This window comes from Cephus cinctus, unplaced genomic scaffold (genome assembly GCF_000341935.2).
Source record: "Cephus cinctus unplaced genomic scaffold, Ccin1 Ccin1_scaffold1310, whole genome shotgun sequence".
NCBI classification, from domain to species: Eukaryota; Metazoa; Arthropoda; class Insecta; order Hymenoptera; family Cephidae; genus Cephus; species Cephus cinctus.
The window spans coordinates 814174-834089 of record NW_014333737.1 but is presented as its reverse complement, the minus strand read 5'-3'; the positions used below and the strand labels follow the sequence as shown (position 1 = coordinate 834089).

At 40.1% G+C, this 19916-nt stretch overlaps 2 protein-coding genes and 1 long non-coding RNA gene across 20 annotated transcripts in view; 2 read left to right on the top strand and 1 right to left on the bottom strand.

Annotated features, from left to right (window-relative positions):
- LOC107272877 overlaps positions 1-19916 on the bottom strand; it is a 95783-nt gene that overhangs the window by 30347 nt on the left and 45520 nt on the right. For 3 of the 18 annotated variants that reach the window (XM_015750482.2, XM_015750488.2, XM_015750483.1), the window contains exons 2-3: positions 12963-13019; positions 2960-2986 (exon numbers count right to left, since the gene is read on the bottom strand). In XM_015750482.2, the coding sequence (XP_015605968.1) occupies positions 2960-2986; positions 12963-13019 (84 nt within the window). Of the gene's footprint in view, positions 1-2959; positions 2987-12962; positions 13023-15982; positions 16927-17266; positions 17295-19916 lie in introns of those variants that run through there. The other 15 variants (XM_015750485.2, XM_015750493.2, XM_025090211.1 and 12 more) reach the window with 11 other exon arrangements.
- LOC112495124 lies at positions 12711-19284 on the top strand. The gene is made up of 2 exons (XR_003061363.1): positions 12711-12908; positions 17840-19284. It is a non-coding gene; the product is annotated as an uncharacterized LOC112495124 (long non-coding RNA).
- Positions 19465-19916, top strand: part of LOC107272882 — a 44483-nt gene continuing 44031 nt past the window's right edge. Inside the window, exon 1 of the mRNA XM_025090212.1 lies at positions 19465-19562. Within this exon, the coding sequence (XP_024945980.1) occupies positions 19546-19562 (17 nt within the window). The 5' untranslated portion in view covers positions 19465-19545. The remainder of the gene's footprint in view (positions 19563-19916) is intronic.

Sequence of the window (19916 nt, the reverse complement as noted above, 5' to 3'; positions counted from 1 at the left end):
CCCTCACGAAAACGTAAACCAGTTTCTATAAAATCGACCTGACTTTTGTCACGATGAGTTTAATGCTTCGACGACGCGTGTAAAGCCAGGTGACAAAATTAGCTGACTTGCGTCGCGACGCCACGAGACGCTTCGCGACACATACGATCCGTGCAGTATGGGAGTTCCTTGCGACGGCTGACACTGTGGGACGGACTCCACGTGTCCAGAAATGTCCACGAAGGGTAATCGTGCTCCCGTGGTTATTCTCTGCCACGTCTTAGATTACGGTAGACACGAACCGACCACGTGGGAATGCACAACTGATAATGGGGAAAAGCCAAAAATAGTTAAATATGAGATATTAAGAGGGTTCGTTTTGGTGTAATATGAATTCGTGAAGTAACGTAAAATTGACACAGAGACTTTGGCTTGTCGGAGGTTCAGGAGAAATTGCAAGCATTTGCCGTAGGTATTTGTAAGGGTGGGGAGGGGGAAGGTGGAGGGGAAAAAAATTGTCGGATTAAGGTAAAAAGAAAAAGGTAAGTTTTACTTGAACGATGAACTGCGAGAATAATCCCTATAAGTCACGCAGAATAATTTTGAGCTCGAGCACTTTTTCCCGAGATAGAAAAGAGAGAGTCGATATCAGTGCGATCCAGTTATACCCGACGGACGCGTCAGATATAGGATAGTCGTTTGGCATTAGACGAGTCTGACAAAAGTCTTTCGCAGCGACTCGTACGGATCGAGGATCGTTAATGGTGGCGTCGATACGGGTCCACGAGGATAATAACGACAGTCATGCGTGACGTTCATGCCGCCAGCGTGATAGCCGAGCCGAGAGCGTGTATTATTTTTGCAAAGGTAAAGTGGTGACCGTGCCGAGTCTATAATTTGCGATAAGTATCAATGCGCGACGTTAGTGGGTATATACAATATACAGAGGCCTGTATCGGTATATATAGCCAATGAAAGTCGATTTCTCTGAAAGGCAGCTTGGAGCCATAGACCCAAGAATTGGACTGTACAAAATTGGAGAGTGTGCGTGTCTCTGAATTTTTAAATATTGTCAAAAATAATGTAAATTATTTTGAAAAAATCAACCATCCGAGTCCCGTATGACATTGCAGGAATATCACGTGCGAAGACCGTGCACCGTGATACGTATTTAATCGAATGATAGCATTGTCAGTGGTGTCTCGATGGAATCCGAACGACCATTCTTCGATACCGATGACAATGGAAATGTAAAGAAATGACAAAAACCACAACTCGAACGAAATTTCCATCAGAGCACAAACGGACGGAAACGAATTAACTGGTAAAATTGTGTAACACGTACCGCGACAAATCCAATTGGCAATTATCGAGTTAGTTTAATTAGGCTTCGATCGTAAACTCTTTATAACGTCCACGTGGTGCAAAAGGGGAACGCGGCTTTAAGGCACTGTTTACATGTCGACGAGTAACAATAGCAGAGTCGCCAACTATAATTACCAGTACAAATTACAAGGAACTGTAAACCCAGACCCGGTCCGATCAATCAATTTCATGGTAGAAGCTTCGATCAATAATCGATACAGCACATTGTGGACTTTTCGCGTGTTTCACCGACGACCGATCTTGAAGATCGTTAAAAGTAAGCGGAACGTGGAGTTACGTTGGGGTTCGTCTTCGATTATAATCAAGCCGAAAATAAATGAAGCACCGCGGCTTATAAACCGACTATACTCGTGCTCATACTATACTCAATGCTTTTCTGCGAGAAAAAATAGACTCGTACGGTAAATTAAAATCTGATCGATTAAACATTTTTCTTTTTCGCCACTGAGCCACATCCTGTACCAACCGTCAACGTAGATCGCGTTTCGGAATTCTCGGGATACGCACACGGCAGTAGTAACGTCCGGCCACGTTTTCAGACTCCTTGGCCTGCATGTCGAACGAAAGTTCAGCCGGCTACCGAAACGAAGGATTTTCGATAGACGTGGCCAATCTAAGCCGTTAAAATATTCTAGCCGCAAGGACGACGGTCTAAAAGGGACGTGATCGTCGCCGATAACGTCATCCAAATACACAGTCTAGACGGCGTCGTCGGCTCGATACGAAGGAATTATTTTTGTATATAGAAAATAGATCGACCCACGTGACAATAAAGGAAAGTACGAATTAACGTCGATCCTTATATACTTAGTATATACTGTACAAATCTGCATAAACACCAATCTATATACATATATGGTGTGTGTATGGTGTGCATAGGCTGACTCGTGTATAAAGAGTAGCGCGGTATAATGACGCAATACTTTCTGCAATGGTCATAATACCTTTTACGAACTTGAAAGAAATATATACAGTGATTAGTACGATGCTGGATAGATAATTGTGGGAATTGACGGAAGGTATGAAATAAATAAATTCTATAGCCAATTGTACTGACTTTACAGCGAAACATTGAAATGTTTGATTTGCAAGGATTTTCATGAAATGCTCTAAGTGTCGCGGGACTGGTTCAAGTTCTCGCTGTACGTATAAGGTAGAGAGAATTGCCCCAGGCCTTATTTGTATGCGATAACTCTTCCGCAATCCGTACCCGAATGCTCGAGATTAGCATAAAATAAACGGGCGCGTACGCATAGGTTACACACGTGGAAGTATACAAAGGCTTAGTCATTCAGCGATCCATTCCTTGTAGAGTAAGGCAGGAGTAAGAGTCCTGTAATAAGGCCGTCTGATATGACCGAATCGCATTGGTATACTGAAAGCAAGACTTGCGGCATATACACCGTGGCTTTATGTACATGGGAAATATTCAAGGGATGAAATCCGACAGGAGTGAATCGTTAGGGTAGACTTCGATTAGGGATTTACGTGAATGGTTAGTAAGTCTGTACCCGGGTATATGGTTAGCCGTGAAATTTCATGCCAGTAAAAAGAGAAGAAAAATGCACCTCTCACAATGACAAATGTGACTCACCGAGATGTGAGGAGGATTCAAAGGAATCTGAAACAATAAAAAAATGGACATAGTTAACTTAATACAGAAGAAGACTATACGAGATCCTAGAGAAAGTGTATGACGATGAGTAAAATAAAAAAAAAAAAAAAATCGAAAAAAAAAACTTTAGACAAAATACATTTTTTTTTTTAGAAAAATTCGAAAAAAAAAATATGTAATTACGAGTTATAAGAAATTTCAAAGTCAAAGAAAAACATGAGGACAACGATGTCAGCCGGGACGTTGCATGTCTTTGTCGAGTAAGCGGAAATTCTTTTCCAAGAAAATTAGTGCTTTTGAGGTAAACGCTCGGGATGCAAAGTCCAGAAAACAGTGGGTATGAACAGAGCATAAAATAACATGGTCGCAATTCTGGTGTTTTCTGAAATAAAAGGTATTCCCGGAAGGAACGTTGGCAGGTATATTCCAAAAAAAAAAAAAAAAAAAAGCGTCACCTTAAATAATGCATCGGAAAGTCTCACCGCGGAATGACGTCACAAGAAGAGACCGAGTGTCACAATAGACACGAAGCTACGCGTATCGACGAATTGGAACGATCTAATAATAATGAGCTCGAGGAGAGTCGTTAGGTCGAGAGGACGAGATGAGATCGACGCAAGGGGAAACTCAGATGCAAGAAGTCATCAGGGCGCACATCCATGTGGCGGTTTCGTGCGTCACTGCGTATCGCACCACCCGAATAGGTTACCCCTAAATGCGCGTAGCGACTATTTTCGAGTGGCCTGGATCAAGTATATATATTCGAGTGCACAGAAGTTGAGACTTCGGAGAGTAAAGAGAGAGAGAGAGAGAGTAAAGAGAGAGAGAGCGAGAGAGAGAGAGAGAGAGAGAGAGAGAGAGAGAGAGAGAGAGAGAGCAGAGAGAGAGAGAGAGAGAGAGATACAAGATGCTGCCTTCGACTAACCGCGGCTCCATTATTTCTAGCCGGCCACGCGTTTATTTATACACCACGTGCGCGTGTGTGTTCCATGCGTTTATCACGAGGGAGCAGCAATCCCCTATTTAAATTCAGCGCTACAGTCAGATCCAGAGTCTACGGTCTTTTTAAAGAAGAGAGATGGCCATCGTATCTTAGACAAAACCAACCAAAGTCAGAGTTCCCCTATAGATCGAGCGAAGAGACAAACCGATCGAAAAGAAAAATTACTATACGAAATCTCGAGTCGCATTATTTATACGTCTTAAGATTATTTTGCAAATGTGAAAAAAATTTTTTTTTTCATTTTCATTTAACCGAACGTATCGTCAGCAAAGAATATAAATGTTCAAGGTTCCCCGAGCATAGAGGAAAGTATCAATGTGCCGTTAAGGCGCCAGATGAATTGTATACGTAACAATAATTTCGTAATCAAGAGACGACGCGCTCCGTCGCCCGGCCAATGATAGAGGCTCGAGGAACTAACGGGGAGGCTGGGAACTCGTGTCGTCGATCCGATAATGACCAATTATCGTGGGATCAATTTTATCCCTGAGCTCCATCGTTCCAGCGCCATGTGGCTGTGGCGCTGGCGGTGCGCCAACGTCACGTTTATACACGAGAGACAATTTGTACAGTGGCGTCTGTCGGCGAGCGTCACGAGCATCTTTGTCTTTGGTCCAGGGGGATGCTGAATTTTTCACCCCCCACCTATATAATTAGCCACGTGGGAAAGAGTTAATTACCAATAATTTCAACGAACCACCTACAGTGTCCACGTAACAATTATTCAACGGCTTTACCTTATTCCGGTTTACTTTATCCTTTGCATAAAGCACATAAGCGTATTAATGCTCGAGAGAAAGTGACGTGAACCATTTTGACAGGCGACACCGAACGACCGTTTGAATTAAGGCGATAATCGAACACACGATTTACGGCACGTCGTGTACGTCGACTACGTTCGTAATTCTATTGGACCTTTCGGAGCTGAGACCGAATTAAACAGTCCTGAGATTCCACGTATTTATCGTGGCAATGACCTCCTCTGCATCCAGACGTCTTGCGAACAAGAAACTTTGGTCTTTACCACCCGCCGTGTAATTTGGACGTTATCAAAGCCCCATTATTTTTCTTTATCTCTTAATACTGAAAGTCTATGCCTGGTGATAGTGTCGCGTAACACTGGCCGACACTGTTACGTAATGTAATTAGAGAACTCGCACACTCGCTCATTCAGTCTTTGCTGGGACTGCTATATACAAAATACAGATACAGATATACAGATAATATATATATATATATATATATATATATATATATATATATATAACTCATCAACACATCGATTACCACAAGTCGTAATGACTGCGTAAACTTATTCAATGACAATTCGTAGTAGGGGAAAAATTTTGTATTTCCATTATTTTTTTGTCACCCCTTTATGGATCCAGTCAAAAGCGCCTTACAGCTAATTGAATAGCTAACGAAGGATCTATCGATCTCCGATCGTTTCCTAAGTTGAAAACAAAAATTATCGCGATAAATATGCACCTGGCAATTACGTCGTTTAACCAATTATCGATCGCGAGTTTCCCCGGCGACACGCGATACAAATTTTTGTTATGACCCTGAAAAGTTACACGATAACCGTATGCGCCAAGGTCACCGGTGCAATCCGTCCTCATATCCGATTGACCGGCAGATATTAAAATATAAAGTTGTGCACATCAGCAGAAGTGCCTGGCGAGAGGCGTAAGTGGCGCTTATGCGTTGCATCGGTGCATCGGTGCATCGGTGCATCGGTGCATCTCCTCTACGGTGCCCGAGTGCACTCCGGGTGCAAGCAGCTGGTACCGACTACATGCGATGTAGACTGCGCGGAGGGCGACTTGCCGTCGGTACTGGGAATACGGAGCGACGCACGCGAGAAACCTCGGAGTGCTCGAAAATAAACGAAATTGGATGCGAAGGCTGCTAGTTACCGTAGCTGCGCCATTTCAAGCCAGGTTTCCCAGGCCTGCTCGAGGCGGGAGGAGCGATTGCGCTGGCACCATGCAAATGATGCATTCATTATTCACGATTGGAGCCAGTCGTCTTAGAGGCTGAATGTTGCGGGTATAGGCTGGAAGGATAGTTACGGATGGGATTCGTGATACCGATAAGAGGAGAAGTTTTTGCAACGACGTAAACAAATTATTCGCAGGTGTGACATTAGCAAAAATAATATTGGTAAGTGATAATATTTTCAATGGGAAAATATTTATTAACGATGATGCAAGCAGAGTCGTTAAGCGATTAGGCGTAAACGGATTGAACCTGATAATTTTGATCGATGTCGATTGACAAAATCTCAGCGCGAACGATAAGGTGCATGTCTTACGGATAATAATAAAGTCAACCGTAAGTAAAAAGGGAGGAGAAAAATATCAATCGAGATCGAGACTGTCTCTGTGAGCGATTGAAAACGACTGTTGTGCTTTAATTAATTCGGACGCCCGGAGCGGGTTAATTATTAACGAAGAAGGCCCAGACGTGGCTTATCAATGATAAAATTGCCGAGTGTAATTAATTATGGACGCTATCGGTATCGATGCTTCATAACGCTGGTTCGCGTTCGGAAAATTAATAATAAGCAATCTTTGTGTCGGCCATCTCTTTTTTTTCTTGTACCAATAAAGGTCTCCTAGTGTCGGTATGCGTATAATGCGCAATGCGTAGAGCGTCTAGGAGATACGTAGACGAGGTCACGCGATACTGCTGAATACGTGAGTGCCGTGCGTTAAATTTATTAGAAACGCAAAAATTTAATGTAAAAATAAAAAAAAAATTATCATCTTTTCAAGTCCAAAAATCGAAAGTGTGACAATTGCCTATGAACGATACACGTGAAACTTTGATTCGTCAATCTAGGATTTCAATGATCCCGTCACGACCCTCAACTTGAATTTGCAGACAGCACTGAGCTTAAAGCCGTAGTTCAAAGACTAAAGCAAAAAAAAAGCATCTGGCTTCGTCAGCCAGATTCGCTAATGCAATTAACGTTCTGTCCGGATAATCTGTCAAAGTCAATAAGGAACATTGCTCCTGCTATAAAGTACCACGGTACAAAATCAAAGTGTGAAAAGTATCGAGGTGATCGAATAAAAGAAGAAAATTAATAAAAATACACAAGTCTACCCGTCGCCTAACCCGTGCAGAACGAGCGTGCAAAATATTCGCTCTCTGACGTAATTACACGTAGCTCCTAAATACCCTGAAAGTAACATTGATAGGAACGATCACGCAGTTGCGTCACCGAGAGGCGTGCTTCCACGTGGTTACGCTGTCTGCAGACATGTCATACATCTAGTACACAGTCTATACGCAACTCAATTAATAAGTCTGATATCTAAAAACCACCAAGATTATAGCCCGCTCGAGTTTTATTGAGAGAATAAGGAATTTCAAAAATTATTATTATTATCGATTATCCAAGTCGCATACTCCAAGTGGAAAATAATAATACGAAAAAAAAAAAAAGATTTATTTATAACCACAACATTCTCGTATAGAATGGCCATGGTATCGAATCAAAGAAAAGGATCGGCGAGCCGATCGATATCTGATCGTCGTATCGAAAAACGTGATGGTCATTCATAAGAGGAACGGGAAGAAGTACTTAACGCTACCTTGCTCCCGCAGTATACGTAGATTTCGCGAAATCGACTTGTGTGCAATTTTTGTTTATTGCCAGCGATACCAGAGCGAATGAAAAAAAAAATTTAATTTGACGTACCAATCCGATCCGTGTTTACGGTCGTCTGTCTGGCTATTTGTTCTGTCCTCTGAGCGAGTGTGTTCGATAACCATAAAAAGCGCCAGAACGCCAATCATTCCGAATCGATTATCCCGAACGGCAATCGGACATGGTTGACATTCCTGGCAAACAGCGCAGGACATGTTATTCATCGAATTAGCGTGTAGCAGCGCGTTTCGATCGGCCGACCCTTTTCCTCTCTCTGTTCCACTCAAGCGCTCGGAACGTCCGGCGAGCATCGAAACGTCCTTGAGCTTAGCAGGTCGGAACGAAGTCCGCGTGAAACGGAAGTCAACGGATCAATTTCCGTTTGGATAGAGCATTGTTCGAGCGCGCTGAAAAGTTCGACCTAATTTTTGCATGTTGCGCGGGGAAAACAATGAATCCCGTGAATCCTGTTAAACGTAAAAAAAAAACATGTGTAATGTATTTTATAAAAATTTGCAACGTCAAGTGACTGGCATTCGAAAGAAAATGCAACAGTAGCTAATGAGCGTGCAAACAGCTTGATCGGAGATAATAAACGTCGCAGTAAACAGCAAGAGACTATATTGACTCGATAAAGGAATTAAATGACTCTAGTGCAATGATCATTCGAGCAGCAATGCAACGGCAAATCGAATGATCTTTGTGCGAAATATTCTCATCCCTAATACGGTAACAATTTTCCTATAAATCTATCGATTACGTGTGCGTATATATATATATATAGGCGGAACAAAAACTTGTCCTTGGTAGGTTGACGGTAAAGCGCAATGTTGTTGCATATATTGATAGGTGTATTGTATATATGTATATATATATGTATATATATATATATATATAGTGAAATAGGCACCCTTGACCGTAGCGCGACGCGGGCACCGCGACGCCGTTCAATAACAGCGTAAAGGTGTATTGTATATATGTATATATATATGTTTTCCTATAAATCTATCGATTACGTGTGCGTATATATATATATATAGGCGGAACAAAAACTTGTCCTTGGTAGGTTGACGGTAAAGCGCAATGTTGTTGCATATATTGATAGGTGTATTGTATATATGTATATATATATGTATATATATATATATATATAGTGAAATAGGCACCCTTGACCGTAGCGCGACGCGGGCACCGCGACGCCGTTCAATAACAGCGTAAACGTAACAAGCGTTGGGTAATGGACATTAGCTAACTTGAATTTCACTAGTTGCCGTCTTCCACCGGACGATCTTTAAGTTTGAATAACGAAGCGAGGACACGGCGCGTTTCTTATCAATTGCGCGACATTATATTCGTCCCGGCAATTCCTAGGATTCCACGATTACAAAATAGCGCGAATGCAATTTGTCTTGGCGTGTTCTGGCAAAATTTTTATCCGCCTGCTGTTTCCTCTGGCATTGAAAGTACGCTTTGCCGCAAACGCAAAGACATTTTAAAGTCGCCCTTGCTCCAATTTACGGCGAAACAGTAGTTGCGGGATGTATGATAAAATTTATTCATCAAATTTTTTCGCGAACGAAATCGACCAATTTCAATCGACAGACTCAACCTGATATTATCAATGCTACTTTAAACGATACAAATATTGCGCTACGAAACGTGAGGCGGAAAGCTGATTGCGCGGGACGAGGTGATAAGATGATCCGCGGAAAACTACTTGGAGCATATTGTAACGTCCTAGATGTCAGGAAAGTATGAGATACAGATATAACAAGCATGACTGTCCGATCAAAAAGTACTAGGGAGGATTAAGTCAGTGAGATAAATACTGAAAATTTGGGGGGGAGGGGGAATTACAAAAATAAATTATACGTTCGTCAAATTTTATGATAGTGAAAAAAAATATTGAGTATTTGGCAGATTTTACTGTTTTTGCATATATTTTCAGCATTGATCAAAAGCATATGAATATACAGTACACGAAAACAGACTAGATACTCGACGCACGATCATGTATTTTTACACACGTTCGAAACAAACAAATATTTATTAGCCCGAACGCACATCCGCAAAAGACCATATACGAATTTTATTGTTCAACCGTCGTAACGTAGGAGCGTCGTGTATCGCAAACAAATAGTATTAATTCCTCGGTAGTTTTGCGCGTCAACAAAAGTCTTCGAGTGTCCTTAGAAAAGACATCGCGCAATTAATAATTAATGCGACTTGGTATCGTGGAAAAAAATATTATCGATATCCAGCAGTGGCGTCTCAGGGAATTCGCATGACATATACGATAAAGAGCGAGCATCCAATGAGATACCGACGCCAGCCGTCGGACTCTGTGAACGAGCAATTCCTGCGGCGAATGTCAAAAGAGCGTTGTAAAGGTCTGATAAAAAAAAAAAAAAAAAAAAAAAAAAAAAAAAAAAAAAAAAATCAAGGGATAGAAGAAAAAAAATTATTTCAGCGAAGGAATGAGAAATGAATATAAAACAAAAAGAAAAGAAAAAAATGAAAAAAAAAAAAAAATTCACCAAAAGTCCTTACGCGGATCTTGTGGCTATTCTTTGTCGTCTGCCATCCGATCCTCTCGTATGGCGTCGTATAGGCTTTTGAGAGGACGTTGCCCAGAGTCGCCGAACTTGTTGCTAGGCAGTCCGAGGCCAACCGTTATACTTGATTCTGCTGTTCCGTGGGCCATGGTGAGAAGCCAACGTGGAATTTATGGTTGTGCCAGCGAAGATCGGATCGAAGTTAAAAGTCACCGGGAATTTTGTGGCTGTGTACGCAGCGTCGATAAATATTACAAGCAGATGATATTTGGATGCCGATTAAACGTCGTGAAATATCACGTGGAAACCGAGATTTCGTTGATATCGTATAGGCTCGCGCATTGCCGCCTAACGTCCTTGTATGCTTCGCGATGTACAGAGGATACTTGAGTCCGCCTGATACATCTTGGATCGATCATCCGTTCCAAGAGGAAGGCACCAAAGATGGCGAACGTGTCTACACGTGCACCTTGTAAAACGAGAGCGTGTTCTTCCTCTTGGATTACAGCTCGTTGCACGTGAAAGGTGCTGATCTTTAACACGGCGAGACTGTGTATCATCATCCGGGTAGCCCGAACCATATGAAAGAATACTTTTTTATTTTATTTTTTTTTTCTTAACAGTAATTATTCTAGGTAGCGGTTAAACTTCCGTTGTTCAAAATAGACTACGGCGATGCAACGAAAATTTGTCTGTCGTTATATATATATATAACGGCAGACAAATATATATATATATATTTATATGCTTCTATACTATATTCGTGGGAAAAAGGGTATATCGTGTACAGCGATATGGCTCGAGCTCTCTGATTCTACTTAAATGACTGACGTCACGGTTTTTACTCGAGAGGATATGACGTCCCAGGGACTGACGAATTGTTATTAATTACAATCTATTTAGACTTACGTTTAACGTTCCAATGGAAAATTATAATTCCTGGTTCATCTTGAGCTTCAATAGTGTCGATGGGTTCAACGTTGTTGAATATTTATTTATTTTTTTTATTAACGATTAAATAATCGAGACCTTGGGTTAGAGTGTTTGATAAATGGAAATTATTTGTTTCCCCTACGTTCTATTAGTGTACTCGGCTATCGCGCGAGTAATCGTTAATTAATTGCTCGTTTGAAAGAAAAAAAAAAGAATCCTGCTCGCGAATAACCTTCGTCCTTCGGGGTGAAAGTAAACACGATAGAATTATCTTTGTATGACCTGTAATTTTACTCGTTACAGACAATTTCCATGGAGCGTCGAAACTTATCGAATTCTAGGGACTGGTTATTGATCGTTTTAGAAAATTCACGATAAGGTTGCGTCGATGCATCGATTGATAAGAAAAATTAATGGCTTGCGCGAGCCGTTGTATGCATCGAATTCTTGTCCTATCTCTTCTGCAGTTTATTATTGTTTTTTTTTAGTTTGCTTTCGCACGCTCGTAATAATAACAGTTATGTGGTTGCGACAGGAAATTGGACTGATAATACGTTTAAAATAAAGTTACGATCTATCATCGATAATCGACATTAAAGATTATCGATAAGATGTCTTCGATTAATTTCCTGAGTGGATTCATTCATTAAATGGGTGAGAGAATCAGCTAGAAAGAAATTTAGTACTTGTATTCTTCGTCTGACCATTAATGAAATAAAAATATTCCACCGTCAACGTTAATATGCCTTGGGGTCGTATACGCAAAGAGCGATAAGAAAGTACAGAATTCGTATATAAAATTTGTTCTCTGAGAGATTCTGTATCGTATCGCTGTATAATAATTGTTGAAATTCGTTCAAAGTTCTTAAAGGCAATAACCAATATTTTAGACAAATATTGATAAAGCATACATAAGAAACACCTGTCAAGATTTAAGGTACTCACTGCAGGTCACGTAAGTGTGCAACGTATGACCGTCACGTGTAGTCTGATCGTACTCAGGAAGCAGCTGGTGGTAGCAAGTAATGCTGATTGCTAACGCCGTAAGGGTTAACTTACAATTGAACTTACCCGTTTGCTATTGATATTAAAGTACGATAATGCTCACGGAAGAATTTTCATTTGTGGAAAAGTCAGCGGGGTTCTGGAAATTTTTGTAATTTCGAAGAAAACCAAAAGCAATACGGTTGCGAAGGGAATAATCGTCTACACCGGAGTCTAATGCTTTCGAGAGAAGTATGGTGATCCGTACGACTATAGCGGCAGAGCGACGCCAGAGCAAGAGCCAGTCGATAAACACTACCAATAGAGAAGTCAACTGTTGTTGGTTTGATCGTCAGGTGTCTGATTATTTCTACAGCAGGTAATAAGCGTACGTTATCGGCACTCGAGGCAACAGGTGGGTACTGACGAATGACTTTACCTGCGTCTGATTGTCAGCGTCGGTAAAGAAACTTATATCCATATACGGCAAGAGAATTTCCACTAGCGTGTTCACGCGATAGCGTCTGCATTACCGACTGTAGGCAACGACATAGGTAAACCGCAACAGCTGTTTGAAAACATTGGTATCCCTGTAATCGCAGTGACTACGTCTCCATTTAAAGAACGTATGCGCGCATTCTACTCAAACCTTGTGCACGACTCCTACTTAACTCCCGGACGATGGAAACGTAGTCAATGACTGAGTCCATTCCTCGCACATAAACGAACTGTTTAAATTAAGTGTCAGTGCACGAAATAATTCCCAGTGGATTCACGTATATTCTGACAAAGGTACCAAGCGAACATTACATTACGAATTAGACTTTAGTCGTTGGTTTTACTCACTCGTCTCATTGTCGTACACGGGACTTCCATCCCCGACATCCTCGACGGCTGTGGAAACTGCTGAAACAAGGAAATTGAAATAAATTAGCAAAGTGATCCAATTTCGTATACCTATTATACATATATATATATATATATATACAATGTATGCAAATAATATAATTATCTCGCTCAAGGTAAACACGACCTTCTCTATTAAAGGAGATATATAGAAAGGTACAGTTCGTTTCATACGAAAAGTGACTCCCCAGTGTCGCTTCCTCGTTAATCACCATTGATCGTCGTATCCCTCGTTGTTTCTGTGTCGCGTAGCGAAACCGACAAAGTACAGGAGTTTATATGCGATTTAAAAAAAAATTACCTCGGACTACTTCGAACAGAAATCGTAGACGCGTAACAGGCAACCATGACGAATCATCGTTAGTGGTGAAAATGGTTTGAAAATATTTTCCTACTCGTCACCCGTTAAACGCGACTTCCCTTAACGACTAAGGCTCATTTCACTTTCTTCTATGGCGCATGAGTTTCTTATCGTCCGAAGTCTAGACTGCAGGTTTATGTACGGTTACTTTGTAACAGAGCTTATCGTCATCATGGCGACAAGATTATACGTTCTCTTTGAAAGCATACAATTTTAAATTGTAGAATGTACGAAACCGCGTGTATCGGGATGAACGATGATCCCTTTATGAAGTACAATAACGGATAGACGATTGTTCAATGACGACAATAAATTATTCGCGTGAAAGATAGCGGAGAGTCATCCGAGGCAAATTCTTTCTACAATTTTTTTTTTTATGATGCGTTATACTCGTATGATTTACTACTAATTGTTATTACCGCAATTGCAAAAGATTGTATGAACTTTCGAACAGTGCTAAATCCAGCGCCGTAAAACAATCACGAGGGATTTTGCACTGGCAACAAAATATTTTACATGTCGTTTAATTGCAACTTTCAATTAATTGCACACTAGAACCATAACGCGATCGAACAAAATTTTTGCTCGAACATACAAGACAAACGTTGAGTCTCGTTGTACGAAAGCGCCACGTACAAAATAATCATTTAAATATTATGGATCAGACCTTCTTTTTCTCTGCATAAATTACAACAATGATAAGCAACCAAAGTCGATAAGATAACGTTATTGCGTTCGTAGATATTTTTGCAACATGCATGTAGTCAAATAATACAGTATAGGTAAAATATACCGTATCGGACCAATATCAATTCTCACGATACCTTTGATTAATTTTTTTATCATCCAAATTAAATTAATTAAATTAACCCACAAAATCGTGCAAGATGAAATTTTCACTTCGAGTCACGCGATAACAATAAAATTATCCAAAATTTCCAGTCAACTGTTATCGGCGTCCTGCGCGTCCTGTACAATTAACGTTTTCACGTAAAATCAATATACATAGGTCACGAGGCATTTGGAACATATGAAAGATTCCATATTAATGGAAAGCTAGAAAATATATTTTTCGAAAAAAAAATATATGTACTGAAATACTGAAAAAATATGTATTGAATCGCAATGTAGCAAACGGCAATGTCAGATCACAAGCATTATTTGATCCGACCATTAAATGCCAGGTGCGCTTGTCGGGTATGATAAAAACTCAAAAATAATTCCCCTTGAAAGCATTTGCAGTGACTGATCTAGTGCAATTACGAATTAAATCGTCGAATAACGGGCGCGTAGAGACTTACAATGGCTTACGATTTTTATGAGCCGTCTAGATCCAGCAGACTCGGCAAATGCCTTGTTTACTTTGCATTAAATTTATTATTCTCCATTACTGTCATTACGGTCGAACAATACAGCTATATCCATTTGCGGCTTTACGGATATTATTAATAATAATCCTGAGCACCGAAACGCGTGAAATTAACAATCTTTAATAATTGATTATCAGCCGATTATTCCGTGTTTAATATATTATTGTACTTCGTTCCGAATATAGTATACGCGAAGTGCATTAATTTCTAATTTGTAATTGCAGTCGAAAAAAGCGATTATCATCCGTCGAACGACAGATACCCCGACAATCTTTATGGCACCTATCGAAAATAATCTTCAGGATTATCGATAAGTCATAATTTATCCAATCCGTGACAGATGCCGATAAAAAAAAGAAAAAGCGACGTTGATTATACGCGCACCTGATAAACAGTCAAATACGACACGTCAGTGTGAAATTGGCACTAGCCGTCGAGAGGATTCTTCATTGAAAAATGCATTTTACTTGGCTCGTAAAATTATTTAAAAAATTGACAAGCGTAAAAGCGTTATCGCGCGATATATAAAACGCGTAAAAGAATTATCATCGATAGCGCGAATAAAAGTCTACCTCTTGCATAGCCGGAATAAGCATCACAAGGGTCTACTAAGAACCACAGGTCATTACGATACATAGCAAAAGTGCATTGAACTCGGCAATGATTGTAATAAATTATTGAAATCGTATCGATCCGATCAATTTCAATTCGATCGTACGTTTTATCACAACAGGGTTATAGACTCCGGATAGAATTTTATTATCACAAACATCTATCGCACGTGACCATCATTGACCAATGACGCAAAGACATTCAACTAATTTAACAAAAGAAGAAAATAAAAGTGTCACGGAAAGTTTTCGACTGTCACATTAAAATTTCTTTTTTTCAAGTCTAACAATTACGTCCGTTATCCGTGCACGAGAAAAAAAAAAAAAAAAAAAAAAAAAAAAAAAAAAGCGACCGGAGCAATCTCCATCTCTTACTTCATTAATGCGAGATGACAGACGCATCTCTAATCGCGTTTCCAAGAAACGCCAAGAATCTCGAATTCAATTTACATGAGAAAACGAGAAGAGTTAATTGGCCCCCAAGGAATGTAAAGGACAAGACCCAAATAGAGAGTATCGCGTCGCTTTTCAACGAGACTTTTCAAAGACACCGTAATATCAGAGTCCTCGTGACGTCACAATTCGTTGGTTCCGATAAATTTTCTTCTTGTTACCTACCGACTTCTACATCGTGCACCGAGAACTCCAACATAGCGAAGTTGTTGGTCGATCCAGGAATTATTTTCCACACGGTATATGGCCCACGAGATGAACGATCCAGGCACAGATCACAAATCGGAGCACTGATCGGGCCGAGTGAAATAAATGAAACTGGATTCTAAAAGAGTGAAGCCACTTTGAACAGCCTCGCCGTCGATCGACGATCGGATCGCGGGTCAAAGTTAAGATTAAGAAGTGTTCAGGCTCTCAAATATCGGACGTTCCCAACGAAACGTCTACATAGTCCAGGATCTTATTTAACGCACTGACCACCGAGAGTATTCGGACCGTCTCGATGCATTTGAACGGTCGGCCTCTCGCGCTCACGGGCTACGACTCTCGATATCGTCGTACCTGCGGCTACGTTCACGTCGCAGGACAGTCGTCTGAGCGGCGCGCGTCGATTCTCCGCCGCTTTCGGTATTGTCGAAGGACGCGAAGGCTGCGCGGTAAGAAAAAAGTTTCTTCGCGAGGACTTTTACTCGAGGGATGGAATGGATCGTCGTGTCGCGAAAATTGCGATCGCGACTCGTAACGGGACAGCGAGTGTCGCGAGGAACGTGGCTGCTTTCCTTATATAGATTTGAAAATGGGCAAAAGTACTGATTAGATTATTATCAGCGACGCTATGCGGCCTGCCGGGTATTCAAATGATTGTCACAGATACGCCGAGAGGTTTGGATTCTTTATCAAGGAAATGTAGGATTATTCAATAAAACACGATTAGGCTGATGATTGACACGTAGACGGTTCACGTTTTCTCAGTGTATACGTATATCCGATGGGATAACCCGAATCTAGTAGGTTCACTGGCACGAGAAAGTTTTTTCCTATACGATTTTCGTATTTCCTGCTATTCGTCGATCGGAGTAAGAATGGAAAAGCGATTTTCGTCACAGCGGTATGTTCGCTTCGGTCACGTTCAGATTACTGCTCGAGTCCCGACGGCCGCCCAGCAATAACATGTCAGAGTCAACTAGCGATAAGGAGAGACAGTCTTCTTCACAAGTAATATGTGCTACTGTAGGCCTGACGTATTTTTCTGTCGATAATGCCGGAATCGATGTCAAGAGACGTCGACATTGGACTTAAGGTATTTCTCCTTGAGTACTTCAGAGACTATTGATTCAATTTGATAATTTCTAGTGGCAGTACGACGATTAACCGATTATTTATGACGTTCGATCGACGATAAACAATGCGCTTTTTTAATAAATATTAATTTTTTTTTTTTTTTAATACCTCGTCCGTGCATTTCGTGGAACCGGAGCTGGCGATACTGGATCTTACGATGGACGTGATCACGTTCCTCGAACGTACGGTTTGTAATTTATAAATCACTGCATAAATAATTAATTTTTCGAACTAGTTTGCGTTTTTTTTTTTTTTTTTCGTATCAGCGCGGGAATATTTAAAAAAAAAAAAAAGCAGAATTTTCACTGAATTCGTTTAAAATCTCGAAAGTTCGAGTAAACGCGTCGCTGAGTTCCGATATCAGAGACAATTGGCTAATTGCGTAAACGGCTGTTTTCACGTATACTCCTCGGAAATATACGAAGGCAGCGAGAAAAGGGGACGATAAATTTTCTGCTCTTCGATAAGCTCGGCTGAACAAATATCCAAGGGTTTAAAGTGTATCTTGTACCCTTCACTTGGCGATTGGCACGTAGTAATTATGTACAGGGTGAACTAGTAATCTACGATCAGGCGAAGTAAATGACATTTTGGTGATTTTTGACTTAAATATTTGCGCCGACTTTATCAGCGGGGACTAATTATTATTCACCACCGTTGGATCTGTTTGTGTTGTTACAGGCCAAAAGTTATCACCGACGCAACCAACAACCGCGCTGCTAGAACACGAGACTCGGAGACTCGAAAGCTGAATGATGATTGTACAAGCACGTTCTCTCTTTGGGGTTGAGACTCGAGTTGCGAGTGAACGTGACTTTCACGATGGGTGATTCGGATTAGGTCAATTTACGTAGTAATGCGCAGAATGTCATTCGCCTACGTTTATTTAAGGTCTTAAGAGAGTTTATTAACCGTGCGACCTCTTGTGGAGTAACTGGTCATTGTTATTTTCATTCATTCGCTATTAGAGCGGTAGCTTCGACATAATGTATTTACGTTAATTATTATACGATTCGACATTACAATTGGCAATTACGATATGAGATAAATATTTTCATTTTTCGTTCAATAATTCACGACACATCGTTCGATTGCCTGTGGGTCTTGATGATGCAATTCCGAATGGATTCAAGGGTTGACAAATAAGGTGCTAAGAGTTTAGGGCGTCTCTACGAGCTTAAATTTTCGGAAAAATTTTATTTTACGAATTTTCGACGTTTCGTCCAGTGAATGTAAATTTTCACGGAATTTCATACAGAAAACAGTTATAGATACTTTTACCGTAGAAATCACGGCGAAGGGACAATGCTATGCAGAGCAGTCACAAGGTACTATTACTTTCGTTATTATTCGCAATTCGGGTCGGGATGGCATTTGAAAAATAAAAAATTATTTCGAAAAATTAAAATAAATTTTCTTTCACAACTCCCGACACTGATACGTGTAAAAATAAATTTGACGCAACTCTATTGTTATTTCCGACAATCAATATTTCGCTCTAATCGTCGCGGATAGTCGCCTATGGCCACGTCTTGAAGGATATGACGCAAGCACGAAATTGGCCAGGAACCACATTTACGAGGAGTTAACAAACTTTTGTGTCACTGGAACAAAGTAATCCGCGTGGTTCGTGTTCGGCAAATATTCGTGTCGCTGTAAAATTATCAGTAACAAGTCACGTGTTAGTCCATGCTGAGTCACATAATAATACATAGGACAGGTGGATCACCTATGCGCTATGTGCTGCAATGCGCTTAAAATGATGACATAATGATTCATCATTAAATACACCTGCACGTCAGACCTAGCGCGTCCCATCATATATATATATATACAAACACAAAGAAAAAAGATTTGCTGACATTGCGATTCGCGCAATGCCTAAATTCGCAATATACTGTACGATCATAAGAATCGCCCATTGCAAACAGCTGGTATCTTGTTTGTTTGCAAATTCAAGAATCTCACGAGCCTCTAGCAAACAGAACCGCTAACAGTTGATCAACAGAATTGAGAGAAGCACGGACCAAGTAAACAGCACATTGCGCGATATTGAACCGAAGCGTATCATCTAAATATACGAATAAGTGTTTTACAAGAAAAAAAAAAAAAAAAAAAAAAAAAAAGTTCCGAAATAAAATCCAAAGTAGTAAAAAAAAAGAATCTAGATGAATCTATCAGATAACCTATGAAAAATATCTAAAGCGTAGATATATGACGGATGCCCGAAGGTAAATAGCAACTGGTACAAGGATGATTATTATTTTTAAAAAAAAAAAAAAAAAAAAAAAAAAAAAAAGTTCCGAAATAAAATCCAAAGTAGTAAAAAAAAAGAATCTAGATGAATCTATCAGATAACCTATGAAAAATATCTAAAGCGTAGATATATGACGGATGCCCGAAGGTAAATAGCAACTGGTACAAGGATGATTATTATCCGTATAAATAATGCATAATATCACGTTGATACCTAATCTCTTCCAATTACGAGATAAACAGTGTATTTTTTTTTTTTAATTAATTTAAGTATCACCGAGCATAGCATCTCTCGTGTAACAATGCAGTCTTGATAGAAAAAAAATTCCAGAATAATATCCCATGATAATGACGAAGCTTCGTTAGAAAAAGATAAATTATATTCGTAATTACTAATTATCAAAGACTCGTTAGAAGCTTCAGACTACTCCAGTCTTCGTCATATCTCGTATTTTCTCTTGGGTTTTTTTTTTTTTTTTTTTTTTTTTTTTTTTTTTTCCCC